A 27,033-nucleotide genomic window follows, 5' to 3' on the forward strand; every position below is an offset into this window, starting at 1 on the left:
TATCCTCAAGTTGTTGTGCTCTTTCTTCTGCTGCTTTATGTTACATAGAGGGGTGAAGGAATATGTCCTGAACAGTGATGGGGTCGTTACTCAAAAAAAGTAATATATTACATATTACTCATTACTTTAAATAAAAGTAATATTTTACTTTACTTCGTTACTCTCTACATAAAGTAACTCGTTACTCTTTACATTACTTTTGCGTTACTCAGCAACAGCCTATAGCCAAAACTTAAAACTTAGGCCTACATGTGCGCACACATATAACAATTACTATTGCAATAAGGAAGACATAACACAAGTTAATAACGGTGAAAATTCTAGTTTTTGCTGCTTGTTCGGAGTCGGCACTCACTCATCATCATCATCACTCTGGGTTCGGGGGTCTTTAGCTACTAGCTACTAGCTTCGTGTTAGCATGTTGCCTTTGCAGATGCTTGGAGAGGTTTGATGTTGTTGTGTTTGCAGCAGTGCACCTTACCGTCACATTCCTGTCCTTTCTTCTGACACATTTAAAATAATGGGCATACCTCCACCCCTCGAAAGTTATAGCTGTTGATGTCTCTGTCTCAGTCTGCAGCTCAACCCCTGTGACGGCTGCATGTGGACAAGTCGCACAAATGTTACGCAAATATAAACCTGCGGTGGAAATCCCTCTAGTGACTTGAAATATTTAAAATGTTAAAAGTTAGACCATCACATTTACCAATCTTATCTACCCCTGGAACTAGCTAAACTAGTTATAAATGTTTATTGTTTACTGTCGTGTTGGGTCACTCATTACTGGATCAGCGAGCTGCATGAGACACAGACGGGCTGTCAGGAGAGGGAGAGAGCGAGAGAGAGGCTCCGTTTATTAAACCCGCCGTGTTATTATCCAAAGTTACTGTAAACTTCTGAATAATGTAGTAACTACTAGTCTAGTCTGTCAAAGGGAGAATCTAGTCATTTTTTCGCGCAATGTTAGTAACTGTAGTGTGATTACTGAATTTATAACAGTAACGCGTTACATTACTCCATTTCCGACAAATGTAATATTATTACTGTAACACCCAACACTGGTCCTGAAACCCAAAATTAATTTTGAGAAATTAGTCTTGAAGTCAATGTTATTTCAATGTGTTTTTCTTTAGATGCCTTAAATAAGGACTGTTGTTAAAACAAGCTAAAGAGAATTTAAAGTTTTTTCTACAACATAAAATAGCTGTTAGCTATTCATTGTGGTGATTGCGTTTACGCTTGAAAATCACAAATTAGTGTTAATATGTGGAGATTATCCTGCTGTACAAAACGTGTGTTTGCCACAGAGATTATTTTCTGCAGTATTCCAAAATCCACTGGAAAAATCCCATTGCTTTTAGTTCAGGGAGCCATTTCGAACTTACGGGTCGGCCTAGCAGAATGTGTCATCACTGCACAACTCTATTGAGAAACTATAGAGTACATTTGTTTGTGTTCTTGTCTTTATTTATGCAGACAGCAGGAGCGCCCCCCGGTGGATGTGTTTGAAATGGCGAGGCTGCGGCTCCAGGCTCCGGTCCGAAGGCCCAACTCCAGAAACCCGGAGCCCAGAAACCTGCAGCGAATCCACGACTCCCTTCTGCTCAAATACACCGGTAACGCACAGGCTAACAGGGTTCATTAACTCCACCACAAAACAACAGTGTTATCATTGACCGGTCTGTATGTGTGTGTGATTCAGACGGTGAGTCCAGGCTAGGCTTCAGTGAGGTTCCTAAACTGGAGGAGGTAGGCGTGGCCAGCCGGAGGAGGCGGGGCTACAGGGATCCATATCAGCAGAGCAGCCAGACGTCTACAGCCCAGGACGGTAAGAGCTCCCATAGAACTTTGCAGCAGTTTCCATCAGAGATTTATCAGTGAAAACATTTTATTTTCTAGTCTTGAACGCAAGCATCACTGGTGTTATTCATGTTCACACAATTCTGAAGCAACTGTCAAACGTTCTGTGCCATCAAAATGTTGCATGCAGTACAATTAGCACTTAAAGCTCCCATGTCATGCTTTTCCGGTTATTACCCATCCCCTTGTGTGTTATGAAGGTTTTTATGCATGTAAACGGTGTGCAGAGTCAAAACCCTCAAAGTACACCCTGTAGCGAGTAAAACTCTAACACAGAAAATACCTCCCCAAAACGCCTCGTTGGAGATACGTCACTACCCATTTGATTCTTCCGGGTACCGCCTGATGTCATGCGGTACCCGGAACGAAATGGACCAATCCCGAAGAGCTATGGCCACACCAGCAGCGGCGTGTTCCTCCTCCAGAGGTTCGAAGAACCGGCATTTCACAGACGAAAGCTTCCAAAACATTGCCCAGTTTGAGGCCGGATATGCACAGCTTGTTTGGACCGTTTGGAGCAGGGGAAGATCTGGGTATACAACCTGTAAGTTTGCATTGTTATTTGTGTATTTATCAAACAAGACTGTTTAAATGTGTAAACTGTGTTGGACTGCTAAGCCATTGACACAGTGCTAACTGTGCTAACTAAGTTGCTAGAGTTTCCATATATCAACTCTAATATCAGCAGATGGCCTTGCATACATGTATCTCATAGCAGGAGAATGTCTGCATTCACACACAAAATACCTATTGACAGTATACTCCGGGTGATTTGCCGGTCAGTCGCGAAACGTAATTACATTATAGCTGGCGTAGCGATCTAACACACGGAGCTAGAGCTAGTTTTGGCGGAAAAACATTTTTGTGATGATACGTTGCTAGCGTTTAAATATATCAACTACAATGTCAGCAGATGGCCTTACATGTTTGTCATGGCAGGAGAATGTCTGCAGTCACACACACGGAATACTCATACAGTATACTGTACTGTGATTTACCGTACATTGTGACCGTACATATACTGCATGTAGCTAACGAGGCTAGCTGTATGCTAGCGCAAAACAATGTATTCATGCAAGTTACATTGTATGGTAGCAGAATACCCGTATACGATTGCAATTATAAACACGTTATTGCTAGCCTAATATGAACCACTAGCTTTTGTTCATAGTAGTTTTATTACACTGCATTATAGTTGCCTTTCCTCCAAGCTAACGTTCATATCGTGTTAGCTACCAAGGTAAACAAAGCTAGGTTAGCATATTAGCAGGCAAGCTGTTCATTACACAACTACTACTAACGAATCTAAAACAACTAAGTTTCTCTAATATTTTGTGATTTGCATTTGATTTCGTCCAGCCAGATCCTGGCGGACAATCCATGACAGGGAAGGGACTTCGACTACTACTGAGGCCTCGTGCTAAAAGGCACCGCACCGACTGTGCGCAGGCAAGATGCGAGGAGGAGGAATGAATGATATACCGTGTGTATATATGTATATTTATGTTCATTTTGTACATTTCTAAAAATAAAGTTTAATGGAAATACTTAGTAGGCCTATCCTTTCTTCCCTGAATTCATATATAGCAAACCATGATTTGATTTCTCATCAAACAGTAGTAGTTTATAACGGGTAAAAATAACTTACTCTTTGTTATGAGAGTGGCTCGTAGGCTACAACGGAAAGACAAGGAGACATACACGAGTTTACAAAACCACGGCACATTTATTGTGGTAAATGCAGAGAGAGGTGGTTGAGAGGATCGCAGAGTTAGTCTTCCTGCAGCCGCTTTGGAGAGAGACTGGGGCCGAGGTGTCCGTGATCGTGCTGATTAGCCTCTTCAGCTCCACCCCATCGTAAGACAAAGGCCCTGGGGCCGTCACACTCTTCTATAACAACAGTTAAAAATATATATGTATATAAAATATACCGCTGTACCGACGCCATGATAAGACTGATGTTACGCTGAGAGCAGCCGGGAAAAGCACTGACATGGGCGCAGCCTCTCTGGTGGTTGACTAATCAGAACGAGTGGCCGAGCTGACCAATCGGAGCACACTAGGCTCACAGGGAGGGGGGGGCAAGAGCTCCAACGAGTCGTTTAGTGGAGAAAGTGAATACTGCTGAATACACATGCTTGACAGAGATGCTGTATGCGAAACCAATGTGAGTTTGGAAAATTGCACAGTATAAATCTATTTTAGTATACCTCAACAATGTAATTATGATCAGTGGAAATGGCCATGACATGGGCCCTTTAAGTCATTATTAACCTGTTAAGCCCGAGAGACCCCGGTACCGGGGCACTGCCGCAACATCTTGCAGGAAACAGTGTCTGAGGGCATGTTCATTTAATAAAACTATGAATGTTTTATATCCATGTAACGGGAAGAAACTCATCTAACTGATCATTTTTATTTATTTTTCAAAAGAAAACCCACAATGCTAACACTGAGCCTCTGAATTAGCAACGAGCGAAAAATGCTAACACCTTACTGCACCGAAGATCACTCACAAAACCTTATTATTTATCTCTTCTCTACATCCATGACATCGTTTCACATCGTGGGGTGACACAGAATCTTTGGACACCCACATTATCACTGAATTATACGAAATGGCGACGTTATAAGTAAAAACGGACATCAAAACAGGTGACGCTAGGTAGCTAAAAATGCTAACATCTTTACCTTGGCTCTGTAGTCTCTCCAAAGTGGTCTTCAATGGCATTAAAACGATAAAAACGCTGCTGAAGTTAATCCATAGGTTAATCCAATGTGTCTGTGTCCCTTTGAAATGATTTCTGATAATCCATAAGCATTAAAACTGCTTTTCCGTTTCCAGATGTCAAAGCTAGAGATAGGTTCACTCTGATGCTAAATTACATGCGCGAAGCCCCCACCTCTTCTCATCACAATGAGTGTGTGTGGGGGACTCCCCCTTCGATTCTATTGGCTCTAACGGTCAGAAAGAGGTGTCAACCATCAAAATCGAGCAAGGGAAGCCAGAGATGTGGAAAATCCACCCAAATGACCCCAGAAGTGGTTTATTTTTGCTAAATCTCTCTAAAAAGGTCAAATGTCACTTGTTTTGCATCAATCTTGATACAGGGTACTTATTATATGTTGTACTTTGGATTCCTAATTATTAATTTAACCCTTTTAGAAGGGAAGATATGGTCATTTGTTCTGGGAATGTCATTTTTCGAGCCTGAGACCTGAAAAACAGGCTCAGGGCTTAACCGGTTAATTTGATACAAATTTGTAATTATACAAAAAAATACAACTGCGTCAACAAGCTTTAACACTGAACTTAAGTTGAAAAAACGTAAAAGAAAACTTGATTCACACCTGTGACAATATGCTCGTTTCTTTATTTATAGAGGAAGGTCACATGTTAATGCCATTTAACTCGGGTGTATGGCGACTGATATATCTGATTAATATTTACTGTAAGTTTTTGTCGTGTTGCAGATTATTTTGACCTGTCCCCATTACATCAAAATGAATATTTGGTAAGTTATTTGGTTTGAATCTTATGTTATATTAACTGTAATAACTGACTTGTAGCTTTAGAGGTGGATTGGGAACAGAGTTGTGTTTCTGTTACAGAGGAGTGCTATGGGGGGGTCTGCCCAAGGATCACTGCTGGAGTCAGAGAGCGCTTTCATCGGTAAGACCGCCATTCTGCAGAACTCCTGATGAAAGGATTTGTACTGCCATTAGAGTCGTTTGAAACTTACAAGACATTTTTCCTCCTGCAACTTGCGGTACAGACATTTGGACAATAGATTAATCTAAAACTAGTTTGGTGTTTCCAGTACAGCTTACTCTATGAGGGATAACTGATATGTATCTAACTATTCAGTACCAACATGTGAAGATACAATGAGTGGGATCTGTTTTCTGCTTCCTCTTGTTGTTTTGCCTCGCTGTAGTTCTTGGTTTTTTGGCACCGTCAGCTATTTTCGTAATTTCCTCTAGGACTTATGTTTACAATCTGGCACCTGGTCGCTTCATTTATATAGAGGTTCACGCCAAGAAATATCCCAAACACAGCAAAATAAAAAATCCAGGCGGAGGGCTGCAAGGTCTCTGAGACAGAGCAACACACTTCTGGTGGGCAATGATTCCCTACTTCTTGTGCCCTTTCAATTTTAAAGTAGAGGAGTGGAACTAAATTGCCTGGGACTAATTTAGCTCTTGTTGTGTGTTCAGACCGCCTAGGTGAAGCCTTCCCAGTGCCACACACCCCCGAGCTGGAAAAAGCCCCCCAGCTGTCGGCCAGGGAGAGGAGGAGGCTGGCCAAACAGCCACAGCGCACACAGGTACTTCACACACACACATTAATGAATTATGGAAGATGCAACTTAAGGTTTTCTTTAATCACAGAGTTGTATTCTTGTGTCCTCTGCTTGTTTCAGGATGGAGCTTCCAGCCAACATGAAGCATACTCCGCCCACTCAGGGGGAAGACTGCAGCAGGAAGTAGAGCCCCGGGGCGATGGGAGGAGCTACAGGGCAGCTCAACTCATGGCTCTTAGTCGTCGTGGCAACACAGCAGGTACAACTTGAAAGTCTGGTATTTTAGGTAAATGCAGAAATACTGATTGCAGTTTTTTTGCAAGAGTACAAAACTCAGCAAAGCAGTTTTCCAGGGCTAAAAAATATTTTACATAGATGTCTGAATAAAAAAGGGCTTTAATGGGTTTCAAAGGCCCAGGGGTCATTAAATACAGCAAACACAAGTTATCCACAAAACTGCTGCTTCTAGTTAGAGGAAAAATAATGTTCCCATTTATTTAGATATTAAATACAATTCAAGGAGTGTGACGAGGTAGGTACCTATTATGCTTTTTGGAGTTTTCTCTTTCCTCAAGGTTCAAGGTTCAAGGTTCTTTATTGTCAATCTGACATAGCTACAGAGTAATTATGCAGTTGAAAATCTTATGTCACAGGCTTCTCCAACAATGCAACATAATAACATAACATAATAACAATAAGAGCATGAGCAATACAAAAATAATAATAGTTATAAAAATGAAATAAAGTTATGATGTGGAATAGTGCAGTATGAGTCTATATACAAGTTATTGGAATGATATATATATATTAGGTATTAGATACATACTACTGAGTAGCAGTTGAATGTTTGAAGTTGTTTCAACAGTTCAATTGTTTAACAGTCTCACTGCCCGCGGGAAGAAACTGTCTCCGAATCTTCTTGTTCTTGCCAGGATGCTGCGGTAACATCTGCCAGACGGCAACAGAAAGAACAGTTTGTGGCTGGGGTGATGGGGGTCTTTGATAATCCGTAGTGATTTCTTCCTGAGCCGCTGGGAGTAAAGGTCCTCCATGGATGGCAGCTCCGTCCTGGTGATGTGCTGTGCAGTTTTCACCACCCTCTGTAAAGCCTTACGATCGAGGTCGGTGCAGCTGCCGTACCAGGCCGTCATGCTGCCAGTGAGGATACTCTCTATCGTGCACCTGTAGAAGTTGCAGAGTATCCTGGAATCCATTTTGAACCTCCTCAACCTGCGGAGGAAGAAGAGCCGCTGTCGAGCTTTCTTGGTGATGGTGGTGGTGTGAAGAGACCATGTCAGGTCCTCAGTGATGTGGACCCCAAGGAACCTGAAGCTGCTGACTCTCTCCACCGTAGTCCCATTGATGGCGATGGGGGCGTGTCCCTCTCTCTGCTGCTTCCTGTAATCCACAATCAGCTCCTTTGTTTTGCTGACGTTGAGATGGAGGTTGTTATCCTGGCACCAAGATGTCAGGTTTTCGACCTCCTCTCTGTACGCCGTCTCGTCATCGTCTGTGATCTGGCCGATGACGGTCGTGTCATCAGCAAACTTCACGATGGTGTTGGAGCTGTGTGTGGCCACGCAGTCGTGGGTGAACAGGGAGTAGAGGAGAGGGCTGAGCACGCAGCCTTGAGGGGCTCCGGTGTTGAGGATCAGGGTGGAGGATGTGATGTTTCCCACCCGCACTGCCTGGGGTCTGCCCGTCAGGAAGATCAGGATCCAGTCACAGAGGGCGCTGTTGAGCCTGAGGTCTCTGAGCTTGATGACCAGCTTGGAGGGCACAATGGTGTTGAATGCTGAACTGTAGTCAATGAACAGCATTCTCACATATGTGTTCCTGTTCTTCGGGTCCAGGTGTGAGAGGGCAGTGTGGAGGGTGAGGGCTATGGCGTCGTCTGTGGACCTGTTTGCTCTGTAGGCAAACTGCAGGGGGTCCAGAGATTCAGGGAGGGAGGAGGTGATGAATAATTTGACTAACCGCTCAAAGCACTTCATTATGATGGAGGTGAGTGCTACTGGGCGGTAGTCGTTGGGGCAGGTGATGATTGTCTTTTTGGGGACAGGAATGATGGTGGAGTGTTTAAGACATGTGGGGACTACAGACTGCAGCAGGGACCTGTTGAAGATGTCTGTGAACACCTCTGCCAGCTGAACTGCACACACCCTGAGAACACGGCCAGGGATGCCATCAGGTCCAGGAGCCTTGTGTGGGTTAACCCTTTTAAAGGATTTACACACATCTGCCCTATTTAAAACAAAAGGGCAGTGTAGCTCCTGGTCCCTCTGTACCTCCACAGCCTGGCTGCTCTCAAAGCGTGCAAAAAAACTGTTTAGCTCATGTGGGAGAGATGCGCACGCAGACACTCCCGCAGCACCCCCCGCTGCTCCTTTGTAGTCAGTCATTGTTCTTAGTCCCGCCCACATATTCCTAGTGTTACAGCCTTTGAAGTCAGATTCCACCTTGTCTTTGTACTGTCTCTTTGCATTTTTAATTGCTCTCCGGAGATCATACCTAGACTTCCTGTACTCCTCCAAATCTCCCGCTGTGTGCGCGAGAGTGCGCGCTTTCAGTTTGCCGCGCACCTCACCGTTTACCCAGGGCTTTTGATTTGGGAATGTCCGTACAGAAACCTTTGGTACCACGTCATCGATGCATTTCCCAATGTAGCAGATGACAGTGTCCGTGTGTGTGTTGATGTTATTGTCCTCAAACACACTCCAATCCGTAGATGCAAAGCAATCCTGCAGTGCTGAATCTGACTCCTCGCTCCATCGTTGTACTGTTCTTGTAATCGGTCTGTCCCTTTTAAGTTTCTGCTTGTACGCAGGCAACAACAGTAGTGAGATATGGTCTGATTTGCCGAAGGGAGGGCGAGGGAGAGCCTTATATCCATTCCGGAAAGGGGAATAAACATGGTCCAGTATGTTTCCCCCGCGTCGGGAAGTTGATGTGTTGGTAATATTTTGGCAAAACCTTCTTCATGTTGGCGGTGTTGAAATCTCCGGCCACAACGAACGCCGCATCTGGCCGTGAAGTCTCGGTTTTATCAATAAACCCAAACAGCTGATCGAGTGCCGTGTTGTTGTCGGCGAGTGGCTGCGGCGGGATATACACTGCTGTTATCACAACAGATGTGAATTCCCTCGGCAGATGGAAGGCCCGACATGAGATCATGAGGTGCTCTAGCTGTGCGGAACAGTCCGATGAAATAATCTTCACATCTGAGCACCAGTTGTTGTTAGTCATTACACACACACCGCCTCCCTTACTTTTCCCCGAGTTTGCAGTCCGGTCCTGACGAAAAATAGAGAATCCGTCAGGGACAATAGCGGAGTCCGGGATAGCGGGGTTGAGCCAAGTCTCAGTGAGAATTAACACGTTACAGTTCTTAATGTCCCGTTGAAAAGCAATCCGGCTTCTGAGTTCATCTAGCTTATTTTCAATGGATTGAACATTAGCCAGAAGAATACTCGGAAGAGGGGGCCGATTCTCTCGTTTTCTCAGTCTGACCAGCAACCCGGCCCGGCATCCCCGCTTTGTCTTCTTCTTGCGTCTCTCAGGTAGAACAGCAACAGGTAGCCATGGTGAATCTCCATTGTTTGTCGGAGGGTTAATATTGTCCACGAAGTTTCGCAATTGGAAAAGTTCCTCTCTGCTATATTGTATGGCAGAGTAGGTGCGGTCGAAGTGTGTTTTGTAGGTTTTTGTGCATGTAAATGGTCTGCAAAGGCTAAAATACCAAAGTTTCCTCCAGAGGGAGTTTCTCTTCCCCCCCCCCCCTGCCTGAAACGTCTCCATTGGACTTGTAGCGGCGATCGCTCATCAAAAAAGGCCACTCATGGAGGTTAGCAGTCAGAGTTCCCAACGGGTGTTGTTGTGAAGGATGAGGTCCACCATGACGTAATTTGTAATGCTTTATTTACTTGTCCACGGTTAAAATGTTCTTTTAAGACTTGCGTATCTAAAATCTTGTTTAAATGTAACGATCACGCACACGCTCAGACACAAAGAATCACGGTCAACACGGTTGAAAAGCGTGTGGCTTCCTCTCTAACCTCTCATCCCAGCTGATCACCCGTGCCCACATATATAGGTGAATTACCTCTCGTGCTCCCAGGTGCGCAGATTGGATGATGACTCATTCACACACAAATAGACAAACCCCGTGCACAACCCAAAGCAAATTGGCTCCAACACACCGGCCCCTAATTGTATAATAAAGTGACAATTACACCAAAACACCAGTGGAGTCATTTATTAGTAAAGAGCACGAGAGTGTCTCAGTCTATACTGTCAGTCAAAATATGTCCAAAAAAGGGAAAAAGTAATCCGAACATAGGGATCTATGTCAGTTCTTCATTCAGCTTCCTGGAGAAGACAGATCTTGGTGACTGGTTGTTCCAGTATGCTGCATTTTGTCTGGACTTTAACAGACCGCACCAGTCCATGTGCGTCAGGAAAGGTCTGCAGTATTTTCCCCAGCAACCAAGATCCACGGGGGGCAGTAGTCTGCAACGATGACGATGTCTCCTGTGACGAAACTCCTCTTCTCCTTTGTCCACCGTTGACGTTCCTGTAACAGTGGTAAGTACTCCCGGATCCATCTGCGCCAAAAGAGATCTGCCAGGAACTGAACTTGCCTCCATCGTCGTTTGGTGTACAGGTCGCCTTTCTCGAACAGTCCAGGAGGTAGAGCAGGTTTGATACACCTTGGCACACTGAACATGCTAGGCTTTTGAAGGTCGTCCAGCCACTTCACCCACTGCAGCTGATTCGTTTGTGGTGTTTGATTATCCCAGCTGTAGCTTAATCTGCACAGGTTTTGCAGCAGTAGCTTCGCGGGTAAAGTAAAAGGTGCAAGAAAACCAATAGGGTCATACACTGAGCTCAGCATGGACAAAATACCCCGTCTTGTGATTGGTTTTTCCTGGATTGCCATTTTGAATCTGAAAGTGTCAGTTTGCACACACCAGAGTAGTCCCAGAGTCCTCTCAACAGGGAGACTGTCTCTGTCCAGATCCAGTTCTGTCACTTCCTTGGCCCTCTTTTCCACATCAACAGATTCTAGCACTGACCTGCTATTGCTGATCCATTTCACCAGCTGAAATCCTCCCAAGTGGCATACAGCCGTCAGATCTTTCACAAGGTCTATGGCTTCTGCCTCTGACGACACAGACTTCAAGCAATCATCCACATAAAAGTTGTGTTTTATGGTGTCAACCACCTGTGCTGAAACATAAGCTCTGTTGTCTTCTGCAGTTTTCTTTAAGGCAAAACTGGCACAGCTGGGTGATGATATTGCACCAAACAAATGTACTGTCATCCTGTAATCAGCGAGATGTTGTGTCAGTTCACCATTTGGCCACCATAGGAAGCGAAGAAAGTCGGCATCATTTCTTGCCACTTTGACCTGGTGATACATTGCTTGAATGTCGGCCATTACTGCTACAGACTCTTGGCGGAATCTTGTGTGGACTCCAAGCAAGGAATTTGTCAAATCAGGTCCCTGCAGTAGCTTGCTGTTCAGTGATGTCCCTTTTTAAAGCTTGCGCCACAATCGAACACAACTCTCAAGGTTCCCTTTTTAGGGTGATGCACGCCATGATGAGGGATGTACCAGACTTTTCCTTCTCTGCCTTCCAGTTGCTGTTTAGGCACTCTTTCTGCATAGCCCTTTTTTATGACATCGCCCAGAAAGTTGACATACTCCTCATTAAATGTTGCATTTTTGTTGAATTTCCTTTTAAGACACAGAGCCCTTTGCTCAGCAACATGGCGATTGTTTGGCATTGAAACTTTCTCCTCTCTGAAAGGTAATTTCAGACCGTAATGTCCATCAGTGAGGTTGGCGGAACTTTTCATGATTTCCAAAAACTTAAGATCTTCTCTGGACATTTCTGGCTTTTCATCAACTGATCTTTCATTGAAGTCGTGGTTGTATTGCTTTACCAGCAGTTCCTCCAAGCTGGTTAATGATATTTGATTAACTGCAATGGTGGGACAGCTGTTTACAATTTGGCGGTCTCCTCTCAGCAGTCCATTGACAACCCACCCTAGCAGGGTTCTGACAGCATAAGGTCCATCATCATTGCTGTTCACCACCTCCCATGGTTCCATGAGTTTTGAGGCATTAGCTCCAATTAGCAGCCCCACGTCAATGACAGGAAGTTTCACAGTGTTTAAGTGGTGCCATGCACTTAACTCTTCCTGTTTTGGAATGTTGTCACAAGTCACAGGCATTACAGTTTGTGTGAACACATCAGGTAGCTCATAGTAATTGTTACTGTTGACTGCAGCCACCTCCAACCCAGAAATGATGTGACTATCCACAAGCTTTTCCTGATTCATTGTTCTCAACAGGAATTTGGATTTTCTTCCTCTCATCTTAAACTCCCTCATCAGTCGCTCTGAGCAATAGGTGGCCGTGCTACCAGGATCTAGGAAGGCATAAGTGTTTATCACTGTGCTGCCGTTTGTAGCCTTGATCTGAACGGGCACAATGGGCAAGGCACAATCCTGTCCTCCAGCCCCAATATGGCCACATGTTTTGGTAGAAACCTTGTGATCCTCTATTGATGTTTCTTGCTGTATGTCCTCGGATGAGACTTCCTTTCTCGGTGAATGGATGTGGAGGATGGTGGGATGTTTTAAATTACACACTTGGCAGTACAGGCGGCTGCGGCAGTCCTTACTCATGTGTCCAACAGCTAAACAACCAAAACAACCACCCTTTTCTTTCAGAAAACTAATTTTCTCTGTGTGCATCATCCTCTCCATTTTGTAGCATGTCTCCAACTTGTGATCCTCTTCACACAGCAGACAAGATATCCTTCTTGGCCTATACGGTAGGCTATTCTCCTTTTGCTTTTCAGGTGCAGTTCCACGATTGACAGCTTCAACAGAAGTAGCAAAACCGCTTCCTTTCTGGCGGCTGCAAGGCTGTGATATGTTGTTTCCTCTTATGTATTTTGGTGAAGAGATGGATGTGTCTTGAATGTTTCCAAACAGCAGATCAGAGGCAATAGATACTTGTCGCTCAACAAACTTGACAATATCGCTGAAACCTGCTTGACGATGTTGCCTCTCCTGTAGCTCGTAAGCAAGGTTTCTCCATCTTTCCCTCATTTTATAGGGCAACTTTAAGATCATAGCCCGCATGTTAGTTGGCATATTCATCTCTGACATGTAGCTTATGTCCTCCATGGCATTGCAGCAAACACGGAGAAACAAAGAAAAAGCTTGCAAAGCTTTAACATCCTCTGCTTTCACTGGTGTCCATCCAAGCGCTTGCTCCATGTATGCAGTGGCTATTATTTGTTGATTTCCAAAGCGTTCTCTCAAAAGTGTCTTTGCTCTTTGGTATCCCCTGTCGGGTGGCATGTGTTGACAGCTTTTAACCAGTTCTTGGTGTATTGTTCCAAAAAGTATAGGCAATCAACATTGTTAGCAGTCTTTGCTTCCACTCCATGTTCAAATGCTCGTATGAATGCACTATACTCCAAAGGGTCTCCATCAAAGGTTGGTATTTCTCTTGGTGGCAGTGACAATGTTGACTGTTGCTGCACCAACAGAGCTGTGATATCATTTTGCCTTTGCATGATGTTGATAATGTTGCCTTGATTCACGTTACTTTGCACTGAACCTGTATGTTGGTTGGTTTCCTGCACCAAATGTGTGTCAAGATCATGAGTGACTTGTGTGGCAGAGAATGTCTGCTGACATATTTGAGATGACGTGGGATTGAGTTCATAGGCTTTAGATCCATTTCCTTCTGGTATTGTCGTGGCTGTGAATGCCTCCATTGGCAATATAGTTTTACTGCCACCTACTGGTGGATGATGCAACTGCTGGTTTGAATCTTTGGGGCGCGCACCCATTGACAGAGCAAAGTTCTTATCCTCTTCTGTAGGATTATGGTACTGCAAGTTTGCATCCTTGTGCAGTCTCCACTGACACTACAGCTCTGCTGCCCCCTTTTGGTGAGGGGTTGAACTGACCTTCTGAACCTTGTGGGATGAATTCTGTAGCAGAGGGTCTAATGCCCCTTTCACACCGGCGCTTTTCCAGCTCCGGCTCGGAGCTGGAGCTGGAAAAGCGCCGGTTTTTCCTGTTCACACCGCAGCGGCGCCGCGTCATAGCTCCGGAATGCGGTTCACTTCCAGCTCCAAAAAATTGTCGGTCTAGAGGCCAGAGCTTCGGAGCTATGACGCGGCGTCGCTTACGTCTCTCTTACGTCGAGGCGTGCAGGACATTTGTACCTTACTTTGACCATCCGTTCGCTGTTATTGATCATTGTGGAGAGCAGGCAGACGTTTTGTTTGTTATTATAGCAGCTATCGGATGGAATCAATACATGGGCTGCACAGGTTGTCATGTCCGACTATCACAAGTAGAATCATAATGAAAAATACGCCGGTAAATGTGCCTGGAGAAAACGGCTTAGCAAGTAGTCAGTTTAGCTTCGGTTGCTATGCTAACATCACCCATGTTATACCAGAGAAACTTTCATAACAGCGTTGTGATGCCAAACAGCGTCAATTCAGACTGACACCAAACAGCGTCAATTCAGACTGACACACATTCACTTAAGGGGAACTGGGGATATGTAACAGCTGCTTGTGTGACAGTCAGTGAATACTTTAGAGCCGTGTGAGCTAACCCGGAGCTAACGGGAGAATACACTCCCGTGGAAGAGCAGCCAGCACTGCAGCGGTCGGTAAATGCCGCTGAAACACATTAATAAACAATGAACCACGGCACTCTGGAGAAAAGTATAAGGTTGGAGAAGTCGTTATTTAATTTAATCTGGCTTCGTATGATTAAAAGCAACACGATCATCGACCCGACGCAGTCCCCCGTTGTTGTTGTGAGCTCCGTTGGGGAGAAAATCAGCGATGTAAACGGTGACGTCATGACGCAGCAGCGGCAGCTGGGCGGTGTGAACAGAGCGGGAGCTGAAAAGGGAAACCGGAGCTGAACCAGAAAAGCTCTAGCGAGGAGCTAGAAAGGGAAAAGCGCTGGTGTGAAAGCCGCATAAGAGAGATTTTCCTTTTGGCTCTGTCTAGATATGAATTGATTCCATTTGAATCAGCCCTTGAGCTTTGAACCTCAGATCCTCTGTACCTGAGCACATTGGCCTTTGCTGTATGGGCAGCAATTCCACTTTGCAATTCAAGCCACTCCTTGCGTTGTCTGATCTGCTCCTCTTCACACTTTCTGGCTGCTGCGAGGCTATGCTCTTCACACTCCAGTGCATGTTTTTCTTTGAGGATAACCGCCATAGCACTGAGAGCAGCCGCTTCAGCCTCCGTCTTGATGCATGCAAAGGAGATGGATGACATTTTGGACCTGTGGCTGGATCGGCCAGCTGATGTGCATGTTCTTCCGGTTACATTAGAAACGCTGTCATTTGGACAGATATCATCAATTACCACATTAGTTTTGGTTGCAGCATTGACATTTACCACATCATCAATTGCATGTGTAAATTGCTCCTTTGTAGTTTGCAACCACCTTTTCATTTTATTCATCATTTCTCAATTGCTGTGCATTCGTGTTTCAAACCATTCATTTAGTTTTATAACTTCATCCTCTGGTATTAATGGTTTCAGTGACTCATGCAACTCATTTAATTCGATCATTGTTTTCACAAACATTTCACACATGGATTCCACCTCAGACACATTTTGGCTTGAAAGTATCTATTGTTCAACATCCTTTGTTAATTTATACAGTTTCTTTATCCTTGAATTCCTTTCATTTTGAATTGATGCTATTTTTGATTCCAATGCTTTAACAGTGAGTTTAGGCTGTCTTTTACCGAGCCCACTCTCTGTATCACTTTGATTGGCAGGCGCTTTAGGCCGACTCCCCTCTTCGCTCATTTTGACAGTAACGCAGCAGCTGCGGGAGGTTTTATTTTAGAATTGTTGCAGGATTTACCTTTATCCTGATATGAGAAGGTCAATCTCTTTCACAGCTTGTAACAATTCTGAACGATCCTACCGTGGTTCCGCGTGGCTTTCACAGCGTTCACATGTCAGCAATCAGCTGGAGCTGTGTGCGAGCGCAGCAGCTCCTTCTTCCGTGTCCGAGATCTTTTGATTCATTCATTGGAGCGTGTTTTTCAACAAGTGTAGCGGCGATCACTCATCAAAAAAGGCCACTCATGGAGGTTAGCAGTCAGAGTTCCCAACGGGTGTTGTTGTGAAGGATGAGGTCCACCATGACGTAATTTGTAATGCTTTATTTACTTGTCCACGGTTAAAATGTTCTTTTAAGACTCGCGTATCTAAAATCTTGTTTAAAACATAACGATCACGCACACGCTCAGACACAAACAATCACGGTCCACACGGTTGAAAAGCGTGTGGCTTCCTCTCTAACCTCTCATCCCAGCTGATCACCCGTGCCCACATATATAGGTGAATTACCTCCCGTGCTCCCAGGTGCGCAGATTGGATGATGACTCATTCACACACACATAGACAAACCCCGTGCACAACCCAAAGCAAATTGGCTCCAACAGGACTCCTTAGTTTACTTCTGTAACATAGTGACATCATTATGTAACACTCACGCTTGTATTGGCTAGCACTATAACACATTGTACGTGATAGGCTAAGCTAAGGGGCGAAATATCTATAAACAGTTGAAACAATCACAACAGAGCCGCCCAGCTAACCAATCAGAGCTCTGGTTTCAGACAGAGGGTGAAAAGAGGTGCTGCAGCACAGGCAGTATGAGAACAATAAAGAGCTTTTTGAACATTACAGCAAGGAGACATGTGACAGTAGAGGCAGAAAATACAAAAATGAACCTGAACAATGATCATAATAGGGCCCTTTAACTTTCAGCACCCCTCTCTGTCTCCCTGCTCCCGTTCTTCAGGTCCAGAGGATTTATCCGACGACGACTGCTCCCCTCCCGGGTTTTCTCTTCACAATGGGAACCGTAGAGGCTCCGTAGACACGGTCTCCATGGATCCCTGGATGCGGCCAGGAACATCGGACACTCTGAACTGTTTGGACCGACCATCCAGGAGGGAGCGCTTGGTGACGTAGTGTTTTGTCACCACCAGACGGGAGGTGCCTTATTCTTCTGGCTTCTTATGCTAACACGGCTGTCTTTAAATCATGAGATCTGTGTGGTTTTCACTCATTAGTGCTCTGCCCATTCAAGAGATGCCTTAAACAGAACAGGCTTAATGCTGGGCCATCGTTTATCCAGCAGCGACAGTGACCTGCAGGACAACATGCATGACTCTCTCTCAGGTCCCAGCACTACATCTGTACACATAAGAGGGCAGGGGATCAGATGATTGGTCCTTGAGGTATGCGACGGACAGACAGAAATTCATCATAGTCAGATGGCTTTCTGATGGATGGACCCGTCAATATGAACATCTGAAAAATGAAACCCATGGGTATGTACTGTGTTGAATAATTGTTTACGTCTGAGACATCGAATATCTGATGTCTATTTTATAAATTATTAAATTATGTCTTAAATAAATTATTTTTAAATATATGAACTGTTAGTTTGGGTTCTTTGCATCCTTTGGAAATTAAATACATCTACATCTGTCAATAGCCTGCTCTACGACGGCAAATAATAAATAGGTGTTTAAATCTCAAAATGTGCAAACTTGAATCAGGAATTAGAAACCCTGCATTCACAAATAGTGTTTCCCCATTCATTAATCTGTGTATAGCAAAGCAATTTTCATTTTATTTTATAATACATAGTAGTTTGATATTTGTATATACACAAGAAAATCAATACCACTCTGCACTGTCTTTGATATTAAGATATATCTAGCAGTTAAGTTTAGCATAAAGCATATTCAAATGTTTACCATCCACAACAGTAGTCGGTTGACGATCAACTCTCAAATGAAAATTATTCAAATTTGTAAGAGCAATTTTTGGGTTTAAATGATATGACAATCATGTTTGAAAAGTAATGACTGCTACGGAGTCATCTGATTTATTGGGCCTTGTTTAAGTCAGAGCTCTGATACATTCAGTTTCAGTATTGTCAATTTGAGATGTTGGCATGTAGCGCTAAGCATCGCTGTAGACTCAGAAAATAAAGTATCTCCAACCAGAAGACTAAGTTGTAGAGTATTTGGCGCTTCCTGCTGTAAAACACTTCTCATTTCCCAGGGTAATCTTGAGCAGCCAGTGTGAGCAGTCCTTCCATTATTCAGTGTCTGTGGAGCAGCTCCGGGATGTGTCTTGAAATCACAGCCTGAATCATTTCTTTTCTTTGCTCTTCAGTGGAAGTAAAGACTCATTTAAGGTTGGGTTTTTTTGTGTGCAAAGCCTACATCACCTATTACTTGAACAACTGGAAACTAAACAAACAACTGATGTTGGATTTTCCCAGTAGAATGTATCTGCAGCAGAACAAGTAATGGCATGAATCCAATCTGGATTACCACCAAAAAGAGAAAAACTGATAAACTCTACACCAAATCCAATCTCTGTTTAGACTGTAACCAAGTGTGACCACCCTTTCATCAGGTGACATCATCTGTATGGCACTAGTGGTTTTCATAGTGCATGTTTAAATGTTAAAATAAATCAATGGCAGGATATTGGAGGACATTGTTGCGTCATAAAGATGAGAATACTCATCTTTTCCGCCATTGTGTCCACCAATCATTTGTCATTTTCCCTCCATCTTTCTTTGTCCCTCTCAGTACCCTCCCTCTGTTCTCTGTTTCACTCACACACACACACACACAGTCTTTCCTGCCTGAATGAGTACCGTTTCTCTCTTGTTCCGTCTGTCTGTATGAGTGATGACCTTCTCAAGCACTGGATAGGAAGGAGGATAGAAGCCATCTAAACTCTGCTACGCCCCCATTACTCAACCAGACACCCCAGTGTCAATATATACACACACACACACACACACACATACACCCCACTCAGCATTACAGTGACACAGTAAGGCCACAGCAGCAGACTGTAGCATGTATAGTAACTTTATTCAAAAATGTATTGTCCAGGGAAAAACCTCCCCACCTGGTTGAAACTATGTATTGCTTTAAACTCATTAAAGCAATACATAGTATTTCCCCTAGGCCATCCCAAAACTCAAGTGGAGACCAAGAAAGAACTTTGTTAACTAGGTATCTGCAAGCTTTTTAAAAAAACAGCTGCTTGCATGATACAACTTTGGCGAGGGAGTGAACCAAAACTGTATTAGGTTGCAGGGAGTAATTAGATTAGATTTTATTTCCACAAGACTAACATTTTAAATAAACAAAGATATCTATTATATAACACCAAGAGCATTTTACTGACTCAAAGCCCTACAGTACACTTAGCTGCTCGTGTACATCTCTTTCATTTCCCACTAATGTATGCAGACACATTTTGATCAAAGCCTGTAATGCCTTTCTTTATATTTCACTTCCTAATAAAGAACCATGCTAGCAGAAACAGACAGACCCCCCACCATGCTGGCTCTATTTTACACTTCACAGAGGAGTATTTGATTAAGAATATATGCTTTGTGTACACACTTCCCCTTAATTGACCTAGTGCTGGCTTCATTGCCACTGTACTGAATCCGAGTGTTTACATGTATGTCATTGCAGAGAGAACACAGCGTATGTAAATGACTTCAGTGCTCGCGGTGGACAGCATGTGGAGGATCCCATTCATTCTGGTCAGCTTTATGAATCCTTGATAAGGCTAATGAACGCCATAGCTCACTTATGCTAATCAGTCCCTTGAATTAGCCTGCCAGTGGAGTGGCCTATTAGTGGAGATCACAGCGTAATGGATGATAATACGGCTGCACGGCCCACAGCCGTCTGTGGGAGTGTTTCTGTTTTTTTAAAAGTGTTTGTACAGCTCTTTGTGTGTTTGAAGGAATGGCCGTGCTAGGAAGCATAAAAACACGTACAAAGTGTTATTGTTTTAATTATGTTCACTCATTAAATGTTTGTTTTTTTACAAGAGAGGTTCCTCATTAGTTAGAATACCTTTTAAAGAATGATCCATCTGTTTCGATTTTTACAATGTCATTAAATAACCAGAGTTCCAATTGGCTAGATAGACTCGAGGCTTATTTTAATGCTACTCAAAATGACGTTTATGACAATTTTTCCGGCAATTCTTCATGTTATCTGCATCTGCTGGACATTAATGTGAGAGAAATTCGGTTAATAATTGTTATAAAGACCAGATCTCACCAGTTATTTTGAGATTTAACAAAGCAATGTCAAAAAATGATTTCCATTTCCTATTTCTCAGCATATTTAAGCCCTTAATTTTCTTATAAAAAAACAGGTTCTATTAGAATATAATCTTTTCTTTCACAAATGGAGAAAAAAAAACACATTTTAAATAAATAATAATATCATAGTCCTCTTTAGAGTGGGTCGCTGGATAAAGCCATTTCTTTGTAATTGCCTTTCTGGCAGCTACACTCCAAATATGTATATTGTTTTAATACTTGTGGATGTTGAATGTAAAAGCCCAAAGAATAGTTTTCCCAATTTATAGAAGTTTTTTGCATGTAGTCAAACTTTCCAAAATGTCCAGTTGCTTCCTTACATACAGTTAGAATAAGTGATTTTACTGTGCCACCACTGGATGGCAGTATTGTATTACACAGGACTAACTGAGGCACCATAATTATTAAGTGTCTTCCCAAACAGTAAACTGTGAGATAACATATTCACTCACATGAGCCGACGGAATCCTTTCAGTAGTACGATTGTACATAAGAAGATGTATTTAAATGTATTTAGAGTGAGGCTGTGAAATATGCTAAATGGACTCTTCACACTCCATCACAGTCTTTCTCTCTACATTTCTTAGACTCACTGTTTCTTCTTTCTCTTCTTCTTCTTTTCCCACTCCTTATGTTTGTCTCCCCTCCTCTCTCCACCTCCAAAGTATAGCCAGGAAGAATCAAACTACATTTTGGATAAATGTTTTGATCATTCAATACAACATCACTGCTATGCCCAATTTAGCACACACACACACACACACACACACACACACACTTGTGTTGCCTATCCCTTATGTTACCTCTGGGATGTCGCTGACAAATGACAGCGCTACTCGTCTGCCAACCCTGACGTGTGTGTGTGTGTGTGTGTGTGTGTGTGTGTGTGTGTGTGTGTGTGTGTGTGTGTGTGTGTGTGTGTGTGTGTGTGTGTTGTGTGTGTGTGTGTGTGTGTGTGTGTGTGTGTGTGGTGTGTGTGTGTGTGTGTGTGTGCTGTGTGTGGTGTGTGTGTGTGTGTGTGTGTGTGTGTGTGTGTGTGTGTGTGTGTGTGTGTGTGTGTGTGTGTGTGTGTGTGTGTGTGTGTGTGTGTGTGTGTGTGTGTGTGTGTGTGTGTGGTGTGTGTGTGTGTGTTGTGTGGTGTGTGATGGTTTTGGGACGCAGGAATACAGGGGGGAGCATTGGCAATATTCGTGCCCTCTGATTGGTTGAAGTGAACATCCTGCAGAGTTATGGATTTTTGACAGAAAAGATAGTTTGTTTCGACCATGTTACCCAGCCGACTGAAAAACTGTTTATTTTTTTTCAATTCAAGTACAAACCGAATACATGCGCTGGTAAAAATCTGTTATTTGGACATCTATGGATTTTTCTCGGTTGGGTATGCGAACAGAGGAAAACAACCGCACATAAAAGAAGAGGAGGAGGAGCAGGAGGTAGAGATAACAATGAGCGAGGTTAAAGCTGCTAAAGGAGAAATCAGTCCTATGAGCCAGAGGTATGTCTGAGATCTGCTACAAAAGTTGGCATTAATCAGAGCTCAACTCGCAAGCTTACCTTTCAGGCTCAATCCCTGTTTACCATGACGATCTTGCAAAGTTATTGCTGACCAACCCTACTGACGGCCTCGTTTACCATCTTATTAAACCCCAAGATACAACAATCCACATCCTAAAAAGCCAGATTCAGCATCTGCAAGCCATGGAGGAAACCTTCACTCTCAGCACGAATGTTAACATACCGGATCCTTAGGCTTATATTTACAGGTGGTCGGCCTCCTTCTAAAGAGACGCGGTCTGTTACGTTGAAAGTCTTGCAGTCTATGTCATAAACTGTGTTTAAAGATAGAGGAGATGGGATAGTTTCCACTTGCTCCAACTGTTCAAAAGTGGAGCCAAAATACCAAGACATCAGAGACCTTGTGTGCTTTTGACGTCATTTGGAGACAGAGTTTGCGCAGAAGTGATCAGGGGCTGGAGACGCAGTATAGAGGTCCCACCCCTACATCTGCCAGAGCCAATAGAGGCACAGCACGGCCACCGCTTTTTAGCAGCTAGCGGCTAGCTGCTATGTTAGCAACACGCTAACTGTTTGGCTTGAAAGAAGCAAAAACAACCATTATATGTCACGAACACACACTTGTGACTTATGTTTTATCTTTGTCTGCCGACAGAACGCAATCAATGGACCGTCAATGCTAGCTAATTCTTCTGTCAGCGGAGATGTTGCTAAGCTAGCAAGCTGCTAGAATCAACCGTTTAAAGTTAAGTTAGGTTTCTATTCTATTCATTTATGAGTTAGATACTGTGAAAACCCCAACAATATCTGGTGTTTTATAAGTCCGCAAATCCCTCTGTCTTTTTTTATGCATGATGTACATTTTAGGGCCCTACTCGGTGTACACATCTGCTTCCTTACAAGATAACTTGAAACATCTTTATAAAAGATTAAAATAAAATGTTCAAAAATCAAGACAGAATATGATTCCTTTTAAAAAGGCGGAGAATGCTTCATAAGGAATATGACACTTGTTTTCTCCATGTGGTACCCAAAAGAAGAGTGTTTTTATGTCTGGATAAAAATCTGACAACCTCTTTTATCATATTGCTTCTTTGATTAGCCACGACAAAAATATACTAAACCCTGGTGGATGCTTCAGAGCAGCTGGAAAGTCACAAGGGCACACTAACTAATGCTAGGAAACAACTTATTTTATAATTGATAAGATAACAAGAATGAACCTGTAACTCCCCCTGGCATGCCTGCCACTTACCATCTCATTATAAAAACTGTTTAAAGAAAGGCTTTTATCATAAGATATTTTCTGCTGACCTGAGTTTAACTCACTCGCAAAAAAAACAAGAATCAATCAATGTTTATTTATATAGCCCAATATCTGTCCTTAGACCCTCACATCGTACAAGGAAAAACCTCCAGAGAAAAACCCACAGTTTAAAGGGGAAAATGGGAGAAACCTCAGGGAGAGGAATAAGTTCTAGTCTCTAGAAGTGAGTCCAAACTCCCGAAAGTGTCTGCTTAACTGTGGCAAGGTAGGTCACTAATGATGGCTGAGCCTCTTATACAAGGGGGGAAAGAGGTGGGGTAAGGTGACTGTCAGGAAACAAGACGAGTAAGGTAGACAAATTGAGCAGGAGAAGAAGTGAATACATGCATTTGAAAACCTGAATCAATCTACATCCTCATATCAAAACTTGTAAATGATCGAGATATACTAGCGATGTACCGACTCCCGTCCAAAATGAAGACTGTGGCGATGGAGGGATGGGGTGAAAGAGGAGAGCAGCCGAGGCCACCAGAGATCAGGTAGAAGCAGATGTTTTAATTAGCAGACTGAGAATGCCCGTAGCTCTGTGCACGTGCATGTGTGTGTGTGTGTTTGATGGCTTTAATTAGTTGAAGTGTAAGATGAAACAGAGGAAAATCAACAAAGTGGCATCTCTGCAAAGGTTAACAACCACCCACCTCCTCCTCTCCTCCCTCCTCTCTGATCCCTTCTTCCCGAGCGTTCGTAACGGAGAGAAAGAGGAAATGAGAAAGAGGGACTCAAAGAAGACAGAGTAACTCTCTTTAATCAAACCAGTAGCTCAAAGTGCCTTCAGCTTTATTAGCTCCAAACACACACACACAACACGCTTGTCCAAAGGCATACAAATTAAGTTCTGCCCTCCAGAAACAAGGGAGAGATTTAGTTTGGAGCCTGTGTCTCACTGTACAGATTACTGGGAAACTAAAATTGAGTGTCTAGTTTCTGATGTCTTGCCGTCGGCTTGAATCACCAAAGAGATGTTCTTTCCCCCCCCCCCCCCCCCCTCTCTTTCTACTTCTCTGTGAGGGTTGCTTTAAGATTATTTAGGTGGTAGGGGAAAAGAGATTGATGGGACATTTATGAGACGGGATGATATCCGGTTTCAGTCTCCGGAGACTTTAGCCCAGAGAACGGGAAGACGAGGTGACAGGAATTCAGAGTTTTTCATGCTTTTGTGGTTCCTGAGGCTGAGAGTCATTACACTGTTTGTTACACATCGTCCTATCATCTCCCTGATTGGCCGTTGCATGGTCCCTTATATTCAACTTTCGCCATGAAGTGGTTATTTTTCCTGTTGGTAAGGAGAAAACCAACCTATGTCTCAAAATGGTATACCATTAAAGTGTAGAGTTTCTAACGAGGATTTATTTAGACATTATAGATGGTTTACTTTACTCTTGGATAATCCCTTTAAACAGATAGTGCAGATCTGTTATGTAGGACTACATTCAGCAGTGAATTCAAACGTCCCGGCCTCACCCCCTAGAGGCCATCTTCTCACTTGAGGGCCCAGATGGAATCACTCCTCTTCCTCCAGAGCCAGCGACTGCCCTTTTCAGCTATACTGGAGAGGTCTTTGACTTCTTGCCTTTGGGATGTCCCTCCTAATCCTAGCTCATGGGGTGTTTCTCAATCGCGAGTACGCTTGCTTGGTAGCACATGTCTGCCGAGCATCTTGAAGCGAGGCAAGAATACTTCCTGGCATTCGGAAAACAAAGAGTGGAACAGGGCGAGCAAGTGTGCAGGTGTGCGTCATATGAGAGGCCCCGCCTTACATTTTCCGCCACAGATTTGGGGAAATTGGTCCGTGCGCAAAGCATTGTGGGGATTTTAAGACTGCGGAGTCTACACATGTGCAGCCTCGATATTTCTCCTAACGAAGTACGCTGGGCTCGGTAGAATTCCAAGTATGCTGGACATTGGAACAATCCTTCGGCGGCACTCAATGACGTAGTATGCTTGAAATAGTGGCTCTGCAGCAGCTTTACTCGACATTGAGAAACACCCATGGGGGTAGCCTTGTCATTGTTGTTTCTACAAACCTTCTGCAGCCTACCTCCACTAGCTGGACCTTGCCAGTTTTCTTTATGAGGAATCTAAAGAGGATTAATTTAGACATTATCGATGGGGAAAATTAGTTTGGAAATTGTGCATGTAAATATAGAAGATTTTGGTAATGGAAGGTATCTGGTTTCCATTTGTAGTCCGAGTAGTATTGACGTTAAATACGTTTGATACAGCTAGACAGTATGTGTAAAGAGCAACAAATGTGAAAAGCAATACGTGAAATGCAATCTTTGAAGTCTGGTCCCAGGCACTTGAAACAGAGCTGGTGGGGATCGGCGCCCGCTATTAAGCCGGGCATGAGGAACAGGCACGGGTTTCCTGCAGTTGCGACTCCATTTCCTTGCCTGGAGGTAAGATACTTTTTACTTTTTTTTTCGAATGCTTTTCTGGTCAGGTGTTGTCTCACTCGCTGAAGAGAAAAGGATGACAGTCAGGAGGTGTAGCTGCCTTATATACTGTGAGCCTGTGCGCGCATTCAGGTAGGCTCGCCCTGATTGGCCGGCTACGTTTATACAAATTCAGTGTGTGAACGCTCGCGTATCATTGATGAGAGTAGTACTCATAGAGTCCAGTAGAGGGCGGAGCCTGTGTGAAATAGAACTTCCAGAAGGACAACCTTGACTACGACACTCTTCATCACGGTTGGCATGTGAGAACAGATTTAGTTTTGACATATATTTAAACCTATCACGTCTTGGTGTGCTGATTTTCTTAAAATATAGAATCAAACAGTATACTGAAGAGGATCATTACCAGCTTGAATTACATCTAATGTGAGAAGTGGGAAATCTTGAATAAATGAACAGCGTCTTGGTCCCACTGCTCTCTAGTCTCTTCTCTCCTAATGTAAATGTTAATGTGGGCACTTACATTTAATTAAAAAAATTAGAATAATGCGGTGAACAGATTTTTACACAAGGACATATGCATTCAAGTTATACATCAATTTCTTCTTTCAGTATGGTAAAACTTTAAAACTTTATTGAAATGTCTCTCTTATCGATTGCAAGATTTTGGCCTTGTTTTCAGCTTGATTTGGAAAAAGTAATACACATCAAAAGAACCAGGTAAATGCACATCCTTACATTATTACAGGTGTTAAACATTCTCCCCTGGCTACTGCCTATAATGCTCTATTTGTGTGTGTGTGTGTGTGTGTGTGTGTGTGTGTGTGTGTGTGTGTGTGTGTGTGTGTGTGTGTGTGTGTGTGTGTGTGTGTGTGTGTGTGTGTGTGTGTGTGTGTGTGTGTGTGTGTGTGTGTGTGTGTGTGTGTGTGTGTGTGTGTGTGTGTGTGTGTGTGTGGTGGGTGTGTGTGTGTGTGTGGTGTGTGTGGTGTGTGTGTGTGTGTGTGTGTGTGTGTGTGTGTGTGTGTGTGTGTGTGTGTGTGTGTGTGTGTGTGTGTGTGGTCAGCTTAAGTATCTGTTCCTGGTTGTATTCTTCATTTTTTATTATATTTTTCTCTATTATGGTTATTGACATTTTCCCGCTGACTGAAATTCTCATTGAAAACACTTTTACACACAATGATAGATGTGAGAGAAAAACAAACATGAATGGTTCTCTTAATATTATCCAAGTTCAATTGTCAGTTTGCTCATTTGTAACGATTTATTCATCATTATCGCTTGATCTATGCCAAGTCTGAGGAGGTGGCAGATAGAGAGATGGCTTGTGTCTGTTATTTGTCCTGCGAGGGTAAATCTGTGGATTTTACTGCTGTTT

The 27,033-nt window shown here is 43.4% G+C and overlaps 1 protein-coding gene across 6 annotated transcripts in view; it reads left to right on the forward strand.

Annotated features, from left to right (window-relative positions):
* LOC117475244 (centrosome and spindle pole-associated protein 1-like) overlaps positions 1–18,277 on the forward strand; it is a 35,605-nt gene extending 17,328 nt beyond the window's left edge. For all 6 annotated transcript variants that reach the window (XM_034121413.1, XM_034121417.1, XM_034121416.1 and 3 more), the window contains 7 exons: positions 1,477–1,616; positions 1,703–1,828; positions 5,335–5,375; positions 5,473–5,533; positions 6,079–6,188; positions 6,285–6,423; positions 17,055–18,277. In XM_034121413.1, the coding sequence (XP_033977304.1) occupies positions 1,477–1,616; positions 1,703–1,828; positions 5,335–5,375; positions 5,473–5,533; positions 6,079–6,188; positions 6,285–6,423; positions 17,055–17,227 (790 nt within the window). In that variant the 3' untranslated portion in view covers positions 17,228–18,277. The remainder of the gene's footprint in view (positions 1–1,476; positions 1,617–1,702; positions 1,829–5,334; positions 5,376–5,472; positions 5,534–6,078; positions 6,189–6,284; positions 6,424–17,054) is intronic.
* Positions 18,278–27,033: the final 8,756 nt, after the last annotated feature.

The sequence above is a fragment of the Trematomus bernacchii genome, unplaced genomic scaffold, assembly GCF_902827165.1.
Source record: "Trematomus bernacchii unplaced genomic scaffold, fTreBer1.1, whole genome shotgun sequence".
In the NCBI taxonomy this organism is placed as follows: Eukaryota; Metazoa; Chordata; class Actinopteri; order Perciformes; family Nototheniidae; genus Trematomus; species Trematomus bernacchii.